This window comes from Paramisgurnus dabryanus, chromosome 5 (genome assembly GCF_030506205.2).
Source record: "Paramisgurnus dabryanus chromosome 5, PD_genome_1.1, whole genome shotgun sequence".
NCBI lineage: Eukaryota > Metazoa > Chordata > Actinopteri > Cypriniformes > Cobitidae > Paramisgurnus > Paramisgurnus dabryanus.
Window position 1 is genome coordinate 3,825,876 of NC_133341.1, and position 20,348 is coordinate 3,846,223.

A 20,348-nucleotide genomic window follows, 5' to 3' on the forward strand; every position below is an offset into this window, starting at 1 on the left:
CACAAAAGAAAGACAAATCACAAACATCTCTTTAATGTCTCAATTATTTATTAAAGGAATAGTCTACCCTTTTGCCATATTAAACTATGTTATTATCTCAACTTAGACGAATTAATACATATCTGCCTTTTTTCAATGCGAGCACTGTACAGTGTTGTGAATAAGACTATCTTTCCTTTGTTTTTCCTTTATACTACATTTCCCACAATCCCTTGCAGTCTGCATCACCATTTTTAGTGTACTCCATTACCCATAATCCCCAGCTGAGGTCTATAAATAGACCTCATTTCCTTTCTTTGTTCCTTTGTATTGGTGAGGTGTGGGCCTGAAGATGAGCACTCATTCATGTTTGTTTGAGTGTTTCCACAAGATGTGTAATGTGAGTTTTCTATTGTATTGTTTATTTGAATTTGATGGGCTGTATACTTGTCATTAGTAGGTTTATTGATATTATGTTTGATGTTGAATGGTTTCCATGTTTATTATTATTTGTGAGCCTGATTTCTTTATTGTATTGTTTGTAGTGACCAGAAAACCATCTTTATCATCCTGTGTATCATAAGCATTCTGCTTATCCTGTGGAACCTGTGTAATGTAGCCTGGGTGCCAGCCGATCTTAGCCCCGCCCACAACATTTTGAGGAACGGGAAGATCGGTCTGGAGTTTCACCGTTGAGTTGCTACTATGCTCGACCCAAAGCTGGTCGAACCAATCAAATTGTCAGGGCGGGCTTTATATGATGATGGACAGATGATCAGTAACGTAAGGAACAGTAATGAAGTAAAGGAAGGAAACAAATCGGAAGATGCAATGATAGTAAGTAAAAAGAGTTTTGTGTTATTTATTGCAGAGGTCATAAATTGTTCAGCACAGACTGAAAGAAGAACAGAAAAGATTCAGATAATAGTGAGAGCAGCAGAGAGGTTCCTGGATATCAAAGGGCTGACATGGGAAATGGTTAGAGATGGTCTAACTTTAGAAGTACAGCCTAGTCAAGAAATATGGGATGGTTCATAATAATGATGTTAGTAATATTGCAATGGAATGCTAGGAGCCTGGTGGCTAATGGATTGGAGTTTAAGGGTTATCTAAATAGTATGGAGGTAAAACCAGATGTGATATGTGTACAAGAGTCTTGGCTGAAACCTAGTTTTGATTTTGTGATTAAAGGGTATGTGTCTATGAGAAGAGATCGGAAAGAGGGTAATGGGGGTGGGTGTGTTACTTTCATCAAGTCTGGAATGCAGTATAGAATGTTGGGGAAAGGAAGAGGAATGGAGTATGTGGTGGTGGAGGTATGGAAGGATGAAAAGAGTGTTGTAATAATAAATTTTTATAATCCATGTAAACAAATGGCATTGGAAGATATGTTGCAGATAGAAGGGCAAAGTAGGGAGAGGGTGATATGGTGTGGGGATTTTAATGCTCATAGTAGTGTGTGGGGTGGAAGCGTAACGGACAGAAATGGGAAGGTGGTTGAAGATTTAATGGATGAGAAGAATTTAATTTGTTTGAATGATAGGGGAGGTACACGAGTAGACATGAGAACAGGTCAAGAAGCGGTGTTGGATTTAACTTTGGCAAAAAGTAGGTTAGGGGGAATAATTCAATGGAAGGTATTAAGGAAGTGTACCATAGGTAGTGATCACTTCCCTGTATTGATTGAAATGTGTATGAATAACTATGTAGAAAGAAGTGAGAGAAGAGAAGGGAGATGGAAGTATGAAAAAGCTAATTGGACTGAATTTGTGAAAAGAGTGGAGGAGGAATTACACATAAATGAAGTAAGAAGTGCAGATGATATAGAAAATATAAATCAGGAAATTGTAAGAGTCATGAAAAATGCAGCAGTGAGTAACATCCCTAAGAGTAAAGGTAGTAGAAAGACAAAGATGGTACCATGGTGGAATAAGGAATGTGATGAAGCTATTAGAAGGAAAAGGAGAGCATATAAGAAGGTAAGAAGAATGCATAGTTATCCAGATTTAATTGAATATAAGAGAGAACAAGCGAAAGTAAAATTGGTGGTAAGAAGGGCAAAAAGGCAATATTGGAGAGATTATTGTTATAGAATAGGGAGAAGTACACCAATAGGAGAGGTATGGAGCATGATTAGAAGGATGAATGGAATAAGGAAGGATATGGAATATCCTGTTTTAATTGAAGGGGAAGTAATAGCAATTGGAAACAGTGATAAAGCAGAAATGTTTTGTAATTCATTTATAAAAGTAAGTAGTATGGAAAATCTTACAGAAGAGTTTAAGAGAGAAAGGGAGGAAACATTACGTGAGCATCCTTATCTGCTGGAAAAGAGACAGGAAAGTGATAATATAATGGATATCCCGTTTGGAATGGCAGAACTAAAACGTGCACTGAGGAGAATGAGAGAAAGTAGTCCGGGACAAGATGAAATTAGCTATTATATGATCAAGCAGTTAAGTGAGGAATCATTGAGAGTAATATTAGAGTTCTATAATAAAGTGTGGGAAATGGGGGTGCTACCGAATAGTTGGAAGGAGGCATTGATATTGCCAATAAGGAAACCAGGGAAGGACCCAAGTAAACCGGCTAGTTATAGACCAATAGCCCTTACATCTCATCTAGGGAAAGTGATGGAAAGAATGATAACTGATAGATTAGTATACTTTTTAGAAAAAGAAGGGAAATTAACACAGTATCAAAGTGGATTCAGAATAGGAAGAGGAACTATGGATCCAGTTATGTGTTTAGAAGCGGAAATAAAGAAAGCACTGTCAAATAAAGAGTCAGTAGTGGCTGTGTTTCTTGATATTGAAAAAGCCTATGATATGTTATGGAGGGAGGGGCTGATGATTAAGTTGGAAGAGATGGGGGTAGGGGGAAGAATGTTTAATTGGATCAATGATTTCCTCAGGCAAAGAGTAATAAGAGTGAGAGTAGGAGGTTCTATATCTTCTCAAGGAATAATAGGAAATGGCACTCCTCAGGGAAGTGTAATAAGTCCAGTGCTTTTTATAGTAATGATAAATGATATATTTAGTAAGGTGGATAGGAGTGTTGGTAGATCACTGTTTGCAGATGATGGAGCTTTGTGGTTCAGAGGAAGAAATAATAAGTTCATTATAGGGAAAATGCAGAAGGCTGTAGACGAGGTAATGAATTGGTCATATAAATGGGGATTTAAGTTATCTGTGGAGAAGTCGCAGGTAATTATATTTTCAAACAAGAAAGTACCCAATGAGTTGAAGATAAGGATATATAACAAGGTAATGGATCGAGTAACATTAGTTAGATTCTTGGGAATGTGGTTTGATACTAGACTTACATGGAAAAATCATATTGATAAGATAGTGAGCAGGTGCAAAAGAGTCTTAAATGTAATGAAATGTATGGCAGGACAAGAGTGGGGAGCAGATAGAGGGGCGCTCCAAACAGTATATATAGCAATGATAAGATCTGTACTAGATTATGGAAGTATAGCATATGGGATGGCGGCAAAAACACAGTTAGAGAAATTGGATAGAATTCAAGCGCAGGCATTGAGAATCTGTTGTGGAGCTTATCCAACAACACCTATTGCAGCAATGCAAGTAGAAACAAATGAAATGCCGCTTAATATGAGAAGACAACAGTTAATGGCTGTGTATTGGACAAATCTGAATTGTCAAAACGAGGTACACCCAACAAGGAAAATTTTGGGGGTATGTTGGGAAAAAGGAATGAAGAAATATAAGAGTTTTGGATGGGTGGTAGAAAATGACATTAAGGAGATGGGGATTAACAATTATAGATGTGTACCCAGAGTGATATATCCACATATCCCAATATGGATTCTCCCTCAGCCAGTAGTAGACTTAACATTACTGAAGATAAGACAAAGCGAAAGAGATTATGAGATGGAAGTAATAAGAGCAAAAGAGTATTTGAGTAGTACGTATGAGGACAATGTACAGATATACACAGATGCATCCAAGAAAGGAAGAAGAGTAGGAGTGGCAGTCAATGTGCCAAAGTTAATGGTGAGGAAAAAAGTCAGAATTAGTGACCAAATTTCAGTATATACAGGTGAGCTAATGGCTATGCTGTTAGCAGTGCAAGTAGTTAAGGAAAGGGAAATAAAAAATGCAGTAATATGCTCAGATTCATATTCAGCAATAGTCAGCATTGAAAATAAAAAATCAGAATCAAGGCCAGATTTAATCATTGAAATTTTTCAAAATCTTTATGAGTTGAGGCAAAGCAAGATAGAAGTACAGTTTATGTGGGTGCCAGCACATGTAGGAATTAAAGGTAATGAAGAAGCAGATAAGTTAGCTAAGCAAGCAGTAGATGATGAGAGGATAGAAATTGAGTTACCACATAGTATAAAAGAAATAAAATCAGTAATAAAAGAGAAAGTGATTGAAAAGTGGCAACAATATTGGGATAATGAGAGTAGAGGAAGACATTTATATGCAATACAAGAGAAAGTGGGAAAAGGTAGGAAAAGAGGAAGAAATAGAAGAGAGGAAAGTATATTTACGAGATTGAGAGTGGGGCATACAGGTTTGAATAAAACATTGCATTTAATAGCTAAGCACCCAACAGGTTTGTGTGAGAAATGTGGACAGAGTGAAACAGTAGAACATGTGATTATGAGTTGTAAGGGATATGATGAAGAAAGGAAAGTGTTAAGAGAAGGAGTGTGGAACAATGAAGGGAAAGAATTAACAGTAAAGAATATATTAGATCTAGGTATAGGAAGTAGTACGGTTGATGTGTTGTTTCAGTTTTTGAATAGTACTGGTTTAATGAAAAGAGTGTAGGATTAAATATGGATAGGATTATAGAATTAAGTAGTGGATGAAGTATAGAGAGAATCAGGGAAAGTAAAGTGTTGTTGTTGTTTGTTTTGTGTTTTTTTTTTTTTTTTATTAATTTACTTGGGAGGGGGTTAGAAAGGTTAAGAGAAAGAAAGGTTTCTGGTCCAAGCTCCATGCTACCTGAAGATGGCAGTAATGCACTGTTAAGTGCGGTTGCCAATAAACTGGAAAAGAAGAAGAAGAAGGAAGAAGAATCAGTAACGTAAATCAACCACGTCACCAAAGAGCGCGTGTGTTGAATCTGTTGTTTACAACGAAATGGCTGCCGCGGTAGAAATCAGATGTGTGGACTCTGACATTGAGTCTGTTCTAAAAGATATCGACAGAGCATTGATTTTAAAAGAGGAACAGAGAAACGCGAGCAAGGCATTTGTTGATGTTTTTGCCGTCCTACGGGATTCGACAAAAGTTGTCGCACTTATGAAAGATCAAGTTAAAGAAGCAACTAAAATGGGTATCACGGCGATGCAACTCGGTGTGCACGACGAGATGGATATAACAAGCAAACGTAATGGGTATCGTCGTGGATGAAGTTCAACTAATGTACAAATGGTAAGAGATAGTCTTACTGTATGACTTAATGTGATATAAATGAAATGTTGTAAACATAGTAGGTGTTGATGTACGTTCGCAAACTCAGACTTGTAGTGTGTGTCGTAGCGAAATAACTAGCAGTTCGGTCAAGCTGCAAATACGTCATTTCAACATACGTCTCACACCCCGTTGCTCTGATTGGTCGTAGGTCTATCCAATTGAGTGCAGAGGCATTTTTCGGTTGAGACACGCCTCATAATTATAGCTCAATGGAGCGGTATCAGACTCAAATTCTGACTAGAATTGAGTATGACAACGTCAGGCTATGTGTAATGTGCATCCAGTTTTAATGTCAACAAGAATAAATGAGAGCAAAAGGAATGGTATCTGTCCCGTGTTTTAACAAGACACACCACCAAGTACTACACGTCCACTGAACCCTGGGTACTTTTACCATCTAGTATCCAACATACAGCGCGTTGTGAATGTGTTAGCATTTAGCCTAGCCCCATTCATTTCTATGGTACCAAACAGGGAACCCACCAAACACTTCCGTGTTTTCCCTATTTAAAGACTGTTACATGAGGAGTTATACCAGTAAGTATGGTGCCACAAAATAAAACTTTTTTTTGGTACCATAGGAATGAATGGGGCTAGGCTAAAAGCTAACACATTCACAACGCGCTGTACAGTGCACGCATTGAAAAAAGATAGGTATGTATTAATTTGTCTAGGTTGAGGTAATAACATAGTTTAATATGGCAAAAGGGTAGACTATTCCTTTAAAGACAGCAATGACGTTACATAAAAAGCAAATGGAGTGTTACTTTGTCTTTTGATAGTAGTCTCACATGTTTTGTCAGAAAATATCTTAATGGTGTCTCAGATTGATTTTATATTTGTGACCCATGCTGGCAATCCATATAAAAAAAAAGTCAAAACGTGGCATAATTTTTTGAATCTGACAAAAAATTACTGAGCTACACCTGTTTAAAGTTGATAGAGTCAGCAAAGTCCATTTTTAGAAAAATCAAGTTAAAGATTTTTGAGGGTTCAAATGTTAAATAACTACATCCATTCACTGCATCCATACCTAAACATCATACATTAGCACACACAAAATTCAAAAACAATATCTAAAGTAAAAATATATGTTTAACGTTTTCTTTCTTTTCTTGTTTAATTGACATTGACACAGACAGCTTTAAGATCTACTGTAATGCAAGGATCTAATATAATGTTACACATCAGATATTTTCCCCAACAGTAAACCAAACATTTACTTAAGGCATAAATATGTCTGTGAATTTTTGTCAAATGAGATATTTTAAAAACTGTTTATATGTGCATATTGGGTCACGCAATAGCGCGTATGTCGGCATGTTTTGGATCTGTCAGTCAGCGAGAGGAAGATTGTTACGTTTTCATGTCTTATCGCCCTTAAAGGGGCAGTGAATCAAACAATCAATTTTAACTTGATATTTTGTTATAAAAGAGGTCATCATACTTGCATGAACATTCTGCAAGGTTCAGAACTGAAAACATCCTCTTTGGTACCAAGCCAAGAAAGTAGTCGAATCAGGAATTTGCTGAAATATGACGTCAGACTACAATTTAAACACCTCCTCCAAACCCAAATACAATGACCACTTTTGTAGCCCTGCCCACAGCTTTGCGTGACACCCATGTGGGCCAGGGAAAAGCAAACCATCCAGTGTCTCAACATTCAGTAAACATGTCTTTAAAGATTGCCAAATGTAACCAACATGACTCTTAAATAATTTTTTTGTGAGAGACTTTTATTTTGACGCGGTGATCTGTTATGAGTACCCCTTTCTTAGTCCTGCATATTTTAAAACCGAAACCAAAATGACACGTGGATGTGGATAAACACGCATCTTTGTATAGGTTAAGCATTTAGGATGGTACACCTCTCAGAAAACATACAAATAAAGATAATTTTAGATGTTTAATTACTATTTAGAGCATTGGGATCGCTAGATGAGGGCTTAATGTACTAATTTTGTACGAAAACCTTAATTTCGACCAAAATCGACATTTATACTTTCTTTTGCCTCTAGCTTAAAATTACATTGTGCGCATTCCTATTTATTTGGCCAGCATGGGTCACATTTAGCCTAAAAATTCAATAATATAAACATTTCTAATCATATTCTTCCAAGAAAAAATTATCTTGAACAAATACTTATTGGGCCCTATCTTGCACCCAGCGCAATTGACTTTGTCAGTGACGCATGTATCATTCGTATTTTGCACCGGCGCACAGCGGGTTTTTCTCTCCACAGACGCAGGTCGGCAAACTAGGGAATGAACTTGCGCTCCCTGGGCGGTTCAACGCAAAAAAGGAGGCGTGTTCTGGCGCAAACCATCTCTGATGCTATTTTCCAGTTTCAAAAAACAATTGCGCCACTGACCAAAAAAAAAACTAGTCTAAAGTCAGTGGCGCGTTGTGCGTTGTTCATTATGCTATTTTAAGGGCACATGCTTGACCATAATGTATAGCATGCACAACGCGCGCAAACTTTGCTTTTCTAATCTACACAGATGCAACAGTTATTTTTGCAAATCATAAATTGTTACAATAAAAAATATATTAACACATGAGATAAGGGAAATCATTGTGGTGAGCATTGTGGTGATAGTTTTTATTTATTTTGTGGCTGCGTTAAAAAATTCTCATGCAAATAACGATTAAAATATTTTCATAAGTTTGTTGTGTGGCTGTATTATGTTTATTTTATGTAAATAATAATAAAAATGTTTTCATAAGAAACCTTAATGTATGTGAACTGGATTTGTAAGTGCACTTTTGGGTTGGACTGCTTGCGTTTCTGGAGTCCGTTTTCAAAGCCCCCAAACCGCCTTCAACACTTTCAGCGGTGAGTGTGGACGCAGCGATGTCCTCTGCTGGCGTCAGGTTCTGTGTAGAGGCAGATCCACCTCCCGTTACACGGTGTGCCCGATTTATGCTGGCAAGCTTGGGATTCCCCCGTCTCCTGACATCATTGTAGTGCTTGGCGCAACGTCCTGGGGATGCCAGCTGATGAGACAATTGTGGCTATTTCCTCCCACGCCTGTTTAACCTACACTGATTTGGGCAGGTATCTCCTATCCCCATACAAAACAACTTCTCTGTCTTTGACTGCTCTTACAAGAACGTCGGTCTCCTCGGCTGTGAACCGCTCCTGGCGTGCGCCTGGTAAATCCGTCATAATAATAGCAACCCGCCATGGAACTTGCACCCTTGCGTTTAAAGGGAATGTTGGATAGCGTTCTGATTGGTTTATTTGACATTACGCCCAAACCACACCTATGAATAATGAACCTACTTCAGACCAACCCCTTATTGATTTGCGCCTGGCGCAAGAGTTATTTCTCCCGCCGGGAAAATAGCAACAGCGCCCAAGATCCGCCCACAAAGTCACTTGCGCATTGCGCTTCGCACTTGCGTTTCAGATCGTAGAAATTGGGCCCAATATGTCAATGTGTCTCAAGAGTAGTGAAAGACCAACCTCAGGAAAAATCCTTAGGTTAAAATGTATAATGTCAGTGTTTAAAACAATCTTAATTTATAACCCATACTGTGAGTTCTGTCCAATATTTAGCCAGCCATGGGTTAAAAACAACCCTGCATTGTTTATTTAACTATTAATGTTAATAAACATTTTTATTTTCCATATTTAATTATTGTGATTACATTGCATCTACACATAAACAAAAGTTACACGTTCATGTGTTTACTCTGCAGGAGGGTGAGACCGTTGAACTCAGGGTGATCAGGGAGCAGGGCCAGCTGCTGAACCAGCTGGTAAGATACACTGTGATTCCCTCTGGGAATACTCAGTTTTATGGGGCCACGGGAATCCTAGAGTTCCAACCAGGAGAGAGGGAAGTGATGGTGGCCCTGGTAGCAAAACTTGATGGTATTCCAGAGGTAAGGACTTCATGTTGGGAACAACTTGTTTTGAAGTTTGCATACAGTATGACCCTGTATTTAGTATAGACATTCCCTGCACTTCTCTTAGAAGTGATAAATCATACTGTTACAATTATTTAATTACTTGAGATATGATTTACATTTTAAATAAAATAGAATTTTGTTTTTATTTGAAGCTAGATGAGACATTCTTAGTGGTTCTTAGTAGCCACAGCACACCAGCTAGTCGCCTTGGTAACCGAAGACAAGTCAACATTACCGTGTATAAAAGTGATGACCCATTTGGGGTTATTGAATTCATTCAGGCTGGCCTAGACTTCACCATCAATGAGAGTGAAGCCATGGAGCTTCATTCAGGTAAAGTGGCCTTTAAGGCTTTTTTGTCATCTGTTGGTTTGGGTTGTTTGTCAGCCTAAAATAACCTTTTTAAACTATCTATAATAGCATCGTACCCCATTGGGAGGAGCAAGGGTACGTTTGGGAATGTATCAGTCATTTGGGTCCTAAAGCCCATGCATTCAGGAGACATCAGCCCAGTGCAGGGTGAGATCTTCTTTGCTGAAGGGGAAAACCTGAAGAACTTGGCCTTATTTTCTGTGCCAGATGAGGTAAACTGCAGATTACAGTATCTTATATAGATATTTCTGTTAATTAAGAAGAAACATATAGTATGTAAATAATACAAATTAGTTATTTGCTTGATGTAGATCCCGGAACAAACTGAAAATTTTACCATCACCCTTCTAAATACAATGGGTGGAGCAAGACTAGGAAAGATTTTAAGTGCAAGCCTAAGGATTCAGGGGAATGATGATCCAATATACTTTGCTGGTATGTTTAGCAATTATTGCAGTATAGGCTAATTATAATACAGTTTTTTTTTGCTTCATAAAACTGAAAGTATGTTCTAATTTAAAGTATCCTGATGACCCATTTGCCAATTCAGGGCATTGCTATGTAATGGTGTGGTACTTGCATATTATTATTACATTTTGCTATATGTTATCTAGAGCCTGTGGTTCAAAGAGTATGTGAAGGAGGCATGGCCAATTTCACCATCCTGCGAGATGGACTTGCAAATTTTATCACCACAGTGAAGTATCGGTTTGACTATGGTGAAGCATCACCAGAAGACTTCATTCCACTCAATGTCTCTATCTTGGTCTTTGATCTTAGAGAGTGGAAGAAGAACATTTCAGTTGCTGTGATGGATGATGACATACCAGAGACAGATGAGCCATTCTACATAGTTCTCTTCAATGCCACAGGTTTGCACATTCTTGTTATAAGGTCAGATTGCTTTGGGGCCCAACAGAAGTTAAAGTTTGTAAAGCTTAAATTGTGTCTCGATGGTAACATTTCATTAGAATGCATACAGACACACGACCGAAAAAACAGGTAGAAAATAACAATACTGTTTCTCACGCTGGCCCCGGGCTATCAGGCAGTCCTTTATGTATAGTCCTGTTACTTGAATGTATTGATTAGCAAGATTTTTGGGTTATAATGCATTTTATTTTTGACAACATTAGCCAGTCTTTAAAATGTCTGTATTGGTCAATTAGCTTTGTTGAAATCCCACTCTGAGAGGCAAATATTGCTCTTTAACTCGGTTCTGTAGGCACAGAAAGCTCTGTTGATGGCATTGACTCTCAATACCCCACTTAATCCTTGTAATGTGAAACACACACATTTGTGAAAAGGGTTGGATCGCTGTAGAAAGTTAATTACAGAACTGCCTTCTGTACTTTACAAAGCAAAGCCACCCATTCCCTATTGAGGTTTTACAGCTTGCCCTGAGGGCCTGTATCACTGTATGTCAGATGGATGTCAATGATGTACTGTACGTTTTTTAAGCATAGACTGATTGCTGTGGCTAGCTTATGCTAATTACAAATGTGTATTATTTACAATGACATTTTGTATCAAAGTGAAAATGTTTGGATGTTTAAGAAATGTAATGTGCTTTCACAATTGAAAGCACTATATTTTATCCAAATGACAGTTAAAATCTATTGTTGTGAATCTGTCTAAGTGCTTGATTTAAATATTTTGAGGAACACCTATTTAGTGTTCAGAGTTCGAGCGGCCATCTTGGTATACCCAACCGGCAGAGGGCGTCATTGACTTCCATTCAAAATCATGATCAAAATGTACCCCCTTTACAGCGTATCAGTTACACAAGGTTAATTTTTAGGATATGTGTACGTAAATTATTTGTTAATTCTGGTGTTATTTGCAATGTTTATGTTTTAATCTGGCAGGATAATGGATTTATAAAAAAACGTTAAGGTGAGTGTGTCTGCTGCATTTGTTAATTACACGGGTATAAATAAAGTTTTTCTATTACATTCTGCTACACGACGACGGTCAGCGTTATTTCTCTAAATAAGTTTAGGTAACTTGTAAGTTTGGATAACATAATTACAAAACTAGCAAATTATTGCATGCACATACAGTACAAAGCATGATTATTTATTTAGATTTCAGAATGAGCACGTTTATTGTCATTAATACTAAATATGCTGCGGTCTGTCTGCTGATCTGATACTGTAATAAATATGAATGTGTAATAACTGATTAAAATGCAAAATGTAAAACTTTCAGTAAATAACAATTTACATGCTTAGGACGTTTGTGTTGTAATAATGTACAGGGTAACTTCACATATAAAAACGAAGACGAGTAAAGTGATGTTTTATCTTAAAAATCTGATAACGTCCATTGATTTGGGTATACCAACATGGCGGCGCGGTGGCTTCACAAGTGTGACGTCATGCGCAATCCAGTCATTTATATAGATCAGTGGTTAAAATACGTTATTTTTGAGCGATCGCAATTCTGCAGGTTGCAGGTAGTTTTTTTCTGTTGTTTTGAAAGAAAAACACTGTGACATCATGACCAACCCAACATACCTTAGCAACATTGACTATGTAAGATGCTATGACTTCATACTGTGCTTATGAGGGTGTGTGTATGTACATCATGACAGGAGATGCAGTGGTGTATGGTCGAGACACTGCTACAGTGGTGATTGAGGCAAATGATGATGCCAATGGAATTTTCTCTTTGGATTCCACACAGAAGTCAGTGGAGGAGGGAAAAACCAATAACTTCTAGTGGGTCACAAATTCTACACCTTTAATGTACACTTCAATCAGACAAGAATGTCAAAATGGTGCTTTTCCATTGCATAGTATGGCTCCGTACGGCTTACTATTAGGGTTTTTCCACTGTACCATACCTAATACCTGGTTCTTTTTTAGTACAACCTTTGTGAAGTTTCCAAGCAAGCCGTACCAAAACTAAAATATGATGGGTAAATACTGCAGATCACTTATTGGTCAAAGAGAATCGTCACTACCAGCGTCATTGCTAAATTTAAGATTAGCTTACTTTTGTCCGCTGTAGAGCAAACCAAGTGGTGTTAAGTTCCCAAACTCCATTTTCAGTGGTAAAAAACTTCCACATGCCAAAAATAAAAAACACCATTGATATCCATCGATATGCTCTACTGCTCCTGTGCTGTTATTTGTAGCTTTTACGCTTATGTCACAACAGTAGATTGACGGAGCAACTATAACAGTATGCCAATAATCCCACCCGCTTTAAAAAGAGCCGTACCACACAATGTAAAATTGCCAAAAGTTTATTTGATTTAAAAAATATATATTATATGCATGTGTGCTTCATTCTCAGAAAAGTCATGTTTTCTTTTGTCATATCCAGTGTTCTTAGAGAAAGAGGCCACTTTGGCAATATCACAATATACTGGCAGCTGTTTGCCAATGACACCCCCCTTAAACCTCAACAAGAATTTTTTAACACATCTGGCTCCATAGCATTTCCCACTGGAGAGAAGTCAAAACCTATTGTTCTTGAAGCCATCTCTGACAAGCTTCCAGAATTCAATGAGTTCTACGAGCTCAGACTTATAAGCATCTCAGGTAGGGCCAATGTCTGTGATTTTTTTAAGTTTTAATTTGTCTGAAAGAGCAAGTAATTATGTAATATAAGTAAATATTCTTTGTAGGTGGCTATCCCGGTGAAGGTGGGAAACTGGCATTAAAAGACCTCAATGCATCAGTTCTCATTCCTTTCAATGACGACCCATTTGGAGTTTTTGCTATTGACTCTGATAGTCTGATGCGTGAGGTGGCAGAAGATGTCTTGTCGGTCGATGACATGAGGGATGTCACCTCCTTTACCATATTTCGCCAACAAGGCACCTTTGGAGATGTGCGTGTTGCCTGGGATATTCTGTCAGGAGCTTTCCCAGAAGGTCTACCACCCATGGATGACCTAATTTTGAAGGCCTCATTTTCTCAGGCCGTAGAGCTCCAACCACATGCCAGGAGGCATCATGCAGGCACCGATGCATTCTTCTTTTCTGGACTTCCAGGAGCCTATGGGTCGATCAGTCCAGATACCCCTTTGCAGGTTCCTCTGAGCTTGGCTAACTTCACACTTTCCGTTTGGCTGATGCCCAGGCCCAATACGAATGGATTTATTGTTTCTAAAGGCAATGGGAATGGAACTATTTACTATGGACTTCAGGTTCAAACCAATGAATCTCATGTTACTGCTGTGCTTCATTACGCAACCATTGGGTCTAATATCACACAGGTGGCACGAGCTACTGCTGCTAAATTTGTAGAGGATAATTCATGGGTTCATGTCATCATCGCTGTAGAGGATGGAATTATTGAGTTTTATCTGGATGGGAGCCCAATGCCTGGAGGCATCAAAAGTCTAAAGGGAGATGCTATTATTAACGGTGAGTAAAATTATTATTTTTCTAAAACAGTTTTTAAGTTTAGCCTAAAATACTATGTATTTTTTACCATAATAATTGTAGTAAAGTCCTTTGTTGATTAGTTTTTTCCTAGCAATAATATAGTTTCAGCATCATATATTTAAACTGGCAGTAATCTAATTTCAGTATCCAATATTTTATTGATTCTCCTCGCCATTGCCCAATCGCAAAGTATATTTTCAAGAAAAAAAATCTTAAGTTTGTTTAGGCAAAGCAATGAGATGTGGTTCCCTTTCAGTCGGTCACTACGACGTCACGTCGTGACCGACGAATTGGAAACCGCTTCGCGGGTGACCTATCTGCTTCGAGAAACCTTTAAAACGCCAATGAACTTGGCATGCAGATAATTGCATCTGCCGGCGCCGCCCCGCCGCGCAGGTATTTAATGAGCGGCAGGTGCAGTTATCAAATCAGCTTTTTTAGCTTCGAAAGCTGGCAGTGACACTGCTCACGAGAAGCTGCTCTTCAGGAATAGATCTCGGCGTGCTAGTTGGTTGGGCGAAGGCACCACAGCGGGGCTCGCGAGTGTTTCCACCTCTTTATCTTTTTTTGTGATCTCTTTCACATTTTTTAGTTGAGTGTGTGCGTTCTCCTCCCTGTGTGCTTCATCAACTACACAGCTAAAAGAGTGATTTCCCCTAAAAGAGCTGCAGTTGAACTTGCGTCTTTTTAAAGACAGCCGTTCACTGCTCACGGGCGTTAAGCGTCTTTTTAAAGATGTCTTTTCGTCCGTGTTCGACTCCTGGATGCGATAAATACATGATTCCTCGTGATGGACACGATCGCTGTCTCTCGTGTTTGGGTCTCCAGCACGCTGAGGCGGCTTTCGTGGGAGGGACATGCTCCGCTTGCGAGAGCCTGACTCTTGCGGATCTGCGGGGTCGTGTGGCGTTTCTCCGGGAACGCCGCCCTCCGTTGCTGATCGCCCCTAAGGCGGCGGCTGTGAAGCTACGGAGAGATGACCTCCGCCTCACGGTGCTGAATCGGCGAGCTGGTCCGTCCAGCAGCCCTCAGCCACCGGATCCGCAACCATCCGAGGTCCCGATGGAGACGGAGAGCGCGCGTTCTGCGTCGCTTTTTTACCTCTGCCGGGCCTCCCGAGGATTCGGTATCTATCGTAACATCGGAGGGGGGGCCGTCATTTTCGGACGTTGATCCGGATCCTCTCCCTTCTTCGGGAAGGGTTGCGGTTCCCGATCTCGATCCGGAGATGACTGCCATGCTCGCTCGGGCTGCGGAGACGGTCGGGTTGGAGTGGAGAGCTCCTCCCCCTCCCGTACCGTCCCGCCTAGATGATTGGTACTTTGGGGCTGCACGGGCTTCACAGTCTTCCCCTCCAGTACCTTTCTTTCCCGAGGTGCATGATGAGCTGACTCGGTCGTGGAAAACCCCGTTTTCCTCCCGGAACCGGCCGCATCAGCCATCACCCCTCACCTCCCTCGATGGCGGGGCTGCTAAAGGGTATGCCGGTATCCCGACAGTGGAGCGTTCGGTAGCGATGCAGTTGTGTCCTGCCGGCGTTTCCTACTGGAAGGACCGTCCTACCCTTCCCTCACAGGCCTGCAGACATTCGTCAGCTCTGACGGAGTCTGCATACCGGGCTTGTGGGGAGGCAGCCTCAGCCATACATGCCATGGCTTTGTTGCAGGTTCATCAGGCTAAGGCTCTGAAGGACCTGCACGAGGGAGGTCACGATTCGGCGGTCTTTAAAGACCTACGTGCGGTTACGGATCTGGCGCTACGTGCGACTAAGACCACCGCACAGGCCGTCGGTCGTGCTATGTCCACTTTGGTGGTCCAGGAGCGCCACCTCTGGCTGTGTCTGGCGGACATGAGAGACGCCGATAAAACCCGGCTCTTGAATGCTCCGGTGTCCCAGACCGGCCTGTTCGGCGAGGCAGTTGAAGACTTCGCACAACAAGTCTCAGCCACCCAGAAGCAGACTGAGGCCCTTGCCAACATCATGCCGCATCGGAAGAGACCAACACCTGCCCCGTCGACGTCGGCACCTCAGTCTGCCCCTCGCCGAGGGCGTCCTGCAGCGGCGGCCGCCTCCGTTCCTCATCGGGGCCCTCCTAGGAAGCGAGGAACCGGCCGTCAGCAGCCCGCCCCGCCCTCTCAGCCCGCTAAGCCTGGTGGTAAGCGTAAATCCAAGCGGCCCTGAGACGGGCGACCTGGAGGTGGAGGGGATCGCTCTTCGGGAGATGGTGAACGCACCACTCCCCCCCCGGAGGAGGACCGGGTGGGGAATCCTTGGTTTTCTTTAATTTCCGTTCCGCCGGCTTTTCAGCCGGCACCCACAAAACCACAAAAAGAGCGAATTCCTCTTCCTCCTCCAGGTCTTCAGAGGCAGCCGGGGGTGACGGATGCTCTCATAACCCTACGTCCTCCCTCTCCTCTTTCGCCAGCGGATGTGTCGAGCGCACCGAGACATCTTCATCAGAGTCTTCTCCGCGCAGCCATCCATCAGCGGAGTCTGGTGAGTGCTCATTTACACAATACACATATCAACGCAGCCCAAGAGAGCGCGTCATCGAGCACCCCTGTTCCGCTCGCCGCGGGTACTACGATTGTGCCGTTAATTCCCCTCGCTCGGTATCTGGAAGCTTGGCAGCAACTTCCCAGTCCGTCGCGTTGGCTTTTACGCACGATCCGTCTCGGCTATGCGATACAATTCGCCCGGCGACCTCCCAAATTTACGAGCATTCGTTTCACTTTAGTGAAACCCGCCGATGCGCACATACTATGTGCAGAGATTGCCGTCCTATTGGCGAAGGATGCGATCGAGCCGGTTCCTCCAGCCGAGATGAGGTCAGGGTTTTACAGCCCTTACTTTATTGTACCCAAGAAAAGCGGCGGGTTGCGACCGATCCTGGATCTGCGCATTCTGAATCGAGCACTTCACAAGATGCCGTTCAAAATGCTTACGCAGAAAAGCATATTTCAATGCATTCGCCCACAGGATTGGTTTGCAGCCATCGACCTGAAGGACGCGTACTTTCATGTCTCAATACTTCCCCGACACAGGCCGTTTCTCCGCTTTGCGTTCGAGGGTCAGGCATACCAGTACAAAGTCTTACCGTTCGGGCTCTCTCTCTCTCCCCGCGTCTTCACGAAAGTCTTCACGAAAGTCGCAGAGAGAGCGGTGTTCGCATCCTGGCATACCTCGACGATTGGCTTATTATAGCACAGTCGCGTCAGATGCTTTGCACCCATCTGGATCGGGTGCTCAAACACCTCGCCCGTCTCGGTCTTCAGGTCAACCGAGAAAAGAGCAAACTGTGCCCTACACAGAAGATCTCTTTTCTCGGCATGGAGTTGGATTCGGTCAATCTTACAGCACGTCTCACGGAGGCGCGCGTTCAGTCGATTCTGGCTTGCTTGAATACATTTTCGGGCAGGACTGCGGTCCCTCTGAAACAATTTCAGAAACTCCTGGGGCATATGGCAGCAGCCGCAGCTGTAACACCGCTCGGTTTGCTACATATGAGACCGCTTCAGCATTGGCTTCACGACCGAGTCCCGAGGAGAGCGTGGCTCACCGGCTTTCACCGTGTCACGATCACACCGAAATGCCGTCTCACTTTCACCCCGTGGTCAGACCCAGCGTTTCTCAGGGCGGGGGTGCCACTGAGACAGGTCTCCAGACATGCAATAGTATGCACAGATGCCTCCAACACGGGGTGGGGAGCCACGTACGGCGAGCTTGCAGCTTCAGGAGTGTGGACGTCACCCCAGCTGCATTGGCACATAAATTGCCGAGAACTGTGGGCTGTATATCTTGCGCTCGTCCGCTTCAGCAGCGAGTTGAGAGGCAAAGATGTATTAGTTCGCACAGACAACATTGCGACTGTTGCGTATATCAATCGCCAAGGCGGAGTGCGCTCTCGTCACATGTCGCATCTCGCCTGCCATCTCCTCTTTTGGAGTCAGAAGAATCTGAGGTCTCTTCGTGCCATTCACATCCCGGGGTCGCTCAACGCAGCGGCAGACGCGCTTTCTCGAGCAGCGCGCCCGGGCGAGTGGCGACTCCACCCTCAGTCGGTCCAGCTGATTTGGAGACGTTTCGGCAGAGCGCAGATAGATCTGTTTGCATCTCCAGAAACAACCCACTGTCGCCTATTTTATTCACTGAACGAGGGAACACTCGGCGTGGATGCATTGGCACACAGCTGGCCGAGAGGTCTTCGCAAATACGCATTTCCCCCAGTGAGCCTCATTGCGCAAACATTGTGCAAAGTCAGGGAGGACGAGGAGAAAATTATTTTAGTTGCTCCATATTGGGCCACCAGGAGTTGGTTTCCAGAGCTCACTCTCCTCGCGACAGCCCCTCCCTGGAGGATTCCCCTGAAGAGGGACCTTCTGTCTCAAGAAGGGGGCACATTATGGCACCCCCGTCCCGATCTGTGGAACCTCCATGTGTGGTCTCTGGACGGGGCGCGGAGGTTCTAGGTGATTTACCCCAGGCGGTATCTAACACCATAGCTGCAGCGTGAGCGCCGTCCACGAGACAGGCGTATATGCTGAAATGGAACCTGTTTGTTGTGTGGTGTACCTCTCAACGAGAGGACCCCCGAGAATGCTCGATCAGTATTGTGCTTTCATATCTCCAGCACCGCTTGGAGAAGAGGCTGTCACCATCTACTATTAAAGTAGATATCGCGGCAATATCCGCGCATCACGCACCCATAGACGGTAGATCTGTAGGTCAGCACGATCTGGTCATTAGGTTTTTAAGAGGTGCGCGGAGGCTGAATCCTTCGCGCCCTCCCTCTATTCCTCCTTGGGACTTGTCCATGGTGCTGAAAGCCCTTCAGCACTGCCCTTTCGAGCCTCTGCTCACGGTGAGCGTCAGGTTTCTCACTATGAAAACTTTGACGCTCCTCGCATTGGCTTCTATTAAAAGGGTAGGGGATCTTCATGCATTTTCGGTCAACGAGTCGTGCCTTCAGTTCGGGCCGGCTGAATCCAGCGTTACACTGAGACCCCGGCCGGGCTACGTGCCTAAAATTCCCACCACTCCCTTTAGAGATCAGGTGGTGAATTTACAAGCGCTGCCTTTGGAGCAGGCAGACCCAACCATAGCTTTGTTATGTCCTGTTCGTGCACTACGTGTGTATGTGGATCGTACTCAAAGCTTTCGGACCTCAGAACAGCTCTTTGTCTGCTACGGTGGTCAGCAGAAAGGGAAAGCTGTCACTAAACAGAGGATGTCTCATTGGATTGTAGACACAATCGCCCTGGCGTATGAGAAACAGGGCATTCCTTGCCCTTTTGGTTTGAGAGCCCATTCAACCAGAAGCGTGGCTTCATCTTGGGCTTTGGCTCGTGGTTCCTCACTTGCAGATATTTGTAGAGCTGCTGGCTGGGCGACACCTAATACGTTCACTAGATTTTACAGTGTTCGTGTTGAGCCGGTATCCTCTCGAGTTCTCTCGTCAGATCAGTGAGAACATCGAGGGACGGCTCCTGTGTCGGCTTGGTGCCTTTCTTTGCTGCACGACCGCACCATTATGGAAGGCAGTTAAGGCAAAAACTTTACAAAAAACTGTTTTTTGTCTCCTCCACCGCTTGGTGGCCGATGTTGCGGAGCATCGGCTGCCAGCCTCTCACTAGATGTATCCTTAAGAACCTGGGTGAGGCTAGCGCCCACATTGCGCCCCCTAGTGGTTTCTTTGTGAGTATTTCCGTGGAAAGTTCTGATTTACCACGTTTCCCTTAGCGGAGTTCATTCCGCACCTCTCTAGTGTACTAAGAGAGAGTGTTTTTTATATAGACCTCGTGTCTTTTATCCATCACCTTAGTGGTAGACCCCTAGAGGGTTTTCTTTCCGCAGCGATCTTAGTCCCGCCTGACGAGTTCGCTTCCCAGTTCGCCTAGTCACTATCGTGGGTTAAGGAACAAGTAGTGACCGGCCTCTGCTTCAACCCCATTTCCGTTCCCTTAAAGAGGAGAGTCGGAGGGTTTACGCAGGCACTGGAAGGGTCAGCTTCAGTGGCGCTTTGGTAGGGATTCCCAATTCGTCGGTCACGACGTGACGTCGTAGTGACCGACTGAAAGGGAACGTCTCGGTTACATATGTAACCCTCGTTCCCTGAAGGAAGGGAACGGAGACGTCACGTCCCGTCGCCACAGTTTGCTGTTCCACTGCTGATACCGGCCGGACCCTTTTTCCTTCTGTCCAGCTTTCTCAGCAAAA

General features: G+C 43.0%; 1 protein-coding gene across 2 annotated transcripts in view; it reads left to right on the forward strand.

Moving 5' to 3' along the window:
- adgrv1 (adhesion G protein-coupled receptor V1) overlaps positions 1 to 20,348 on the forward strand; it is a 691,082-nt gene that overhangs the window by 523,301 nt on the left and 147,433 nt on the right. For both annotated transcript variants that reach the window (XM_073814613.1, XM_073814614.1), the window contains 8 exons: positions 9,145 to 9,330; positions 9,510 to 9,690; positions 9,778 to 9,941; positions 10,041 to 10,164; positions 10,344 to 10,601; positions 12,326 to 12,452; positions 13,063 to 13,280; positions 13,367 to 14,110. In XM_073814613.1, coding sequence (XP_073670714.1) covers positions 9,145 to 9,330; positions 9,510 to 9,690; positions 9,778 to 9,941; positions 10,041 to 10,164; positions 10,344 to 10,601; positions 12,326 to 12,452; positions 13,063 to 13,280; positions 13,367 to 14,110 — 2,002 coding nt within the window. The remainder of the gene's footprint in view (positions 1 to 9,144; positions 9,331 to 9,509; positions 9,691 to 9,777; positions 9,942 to 10,040; positions 10,165 to 10,343; positions 10,602 to 12,325; positions 12,453 to 13,062; positions 13,281 to 13,366; positions 14,111 to 20,348) is intronic.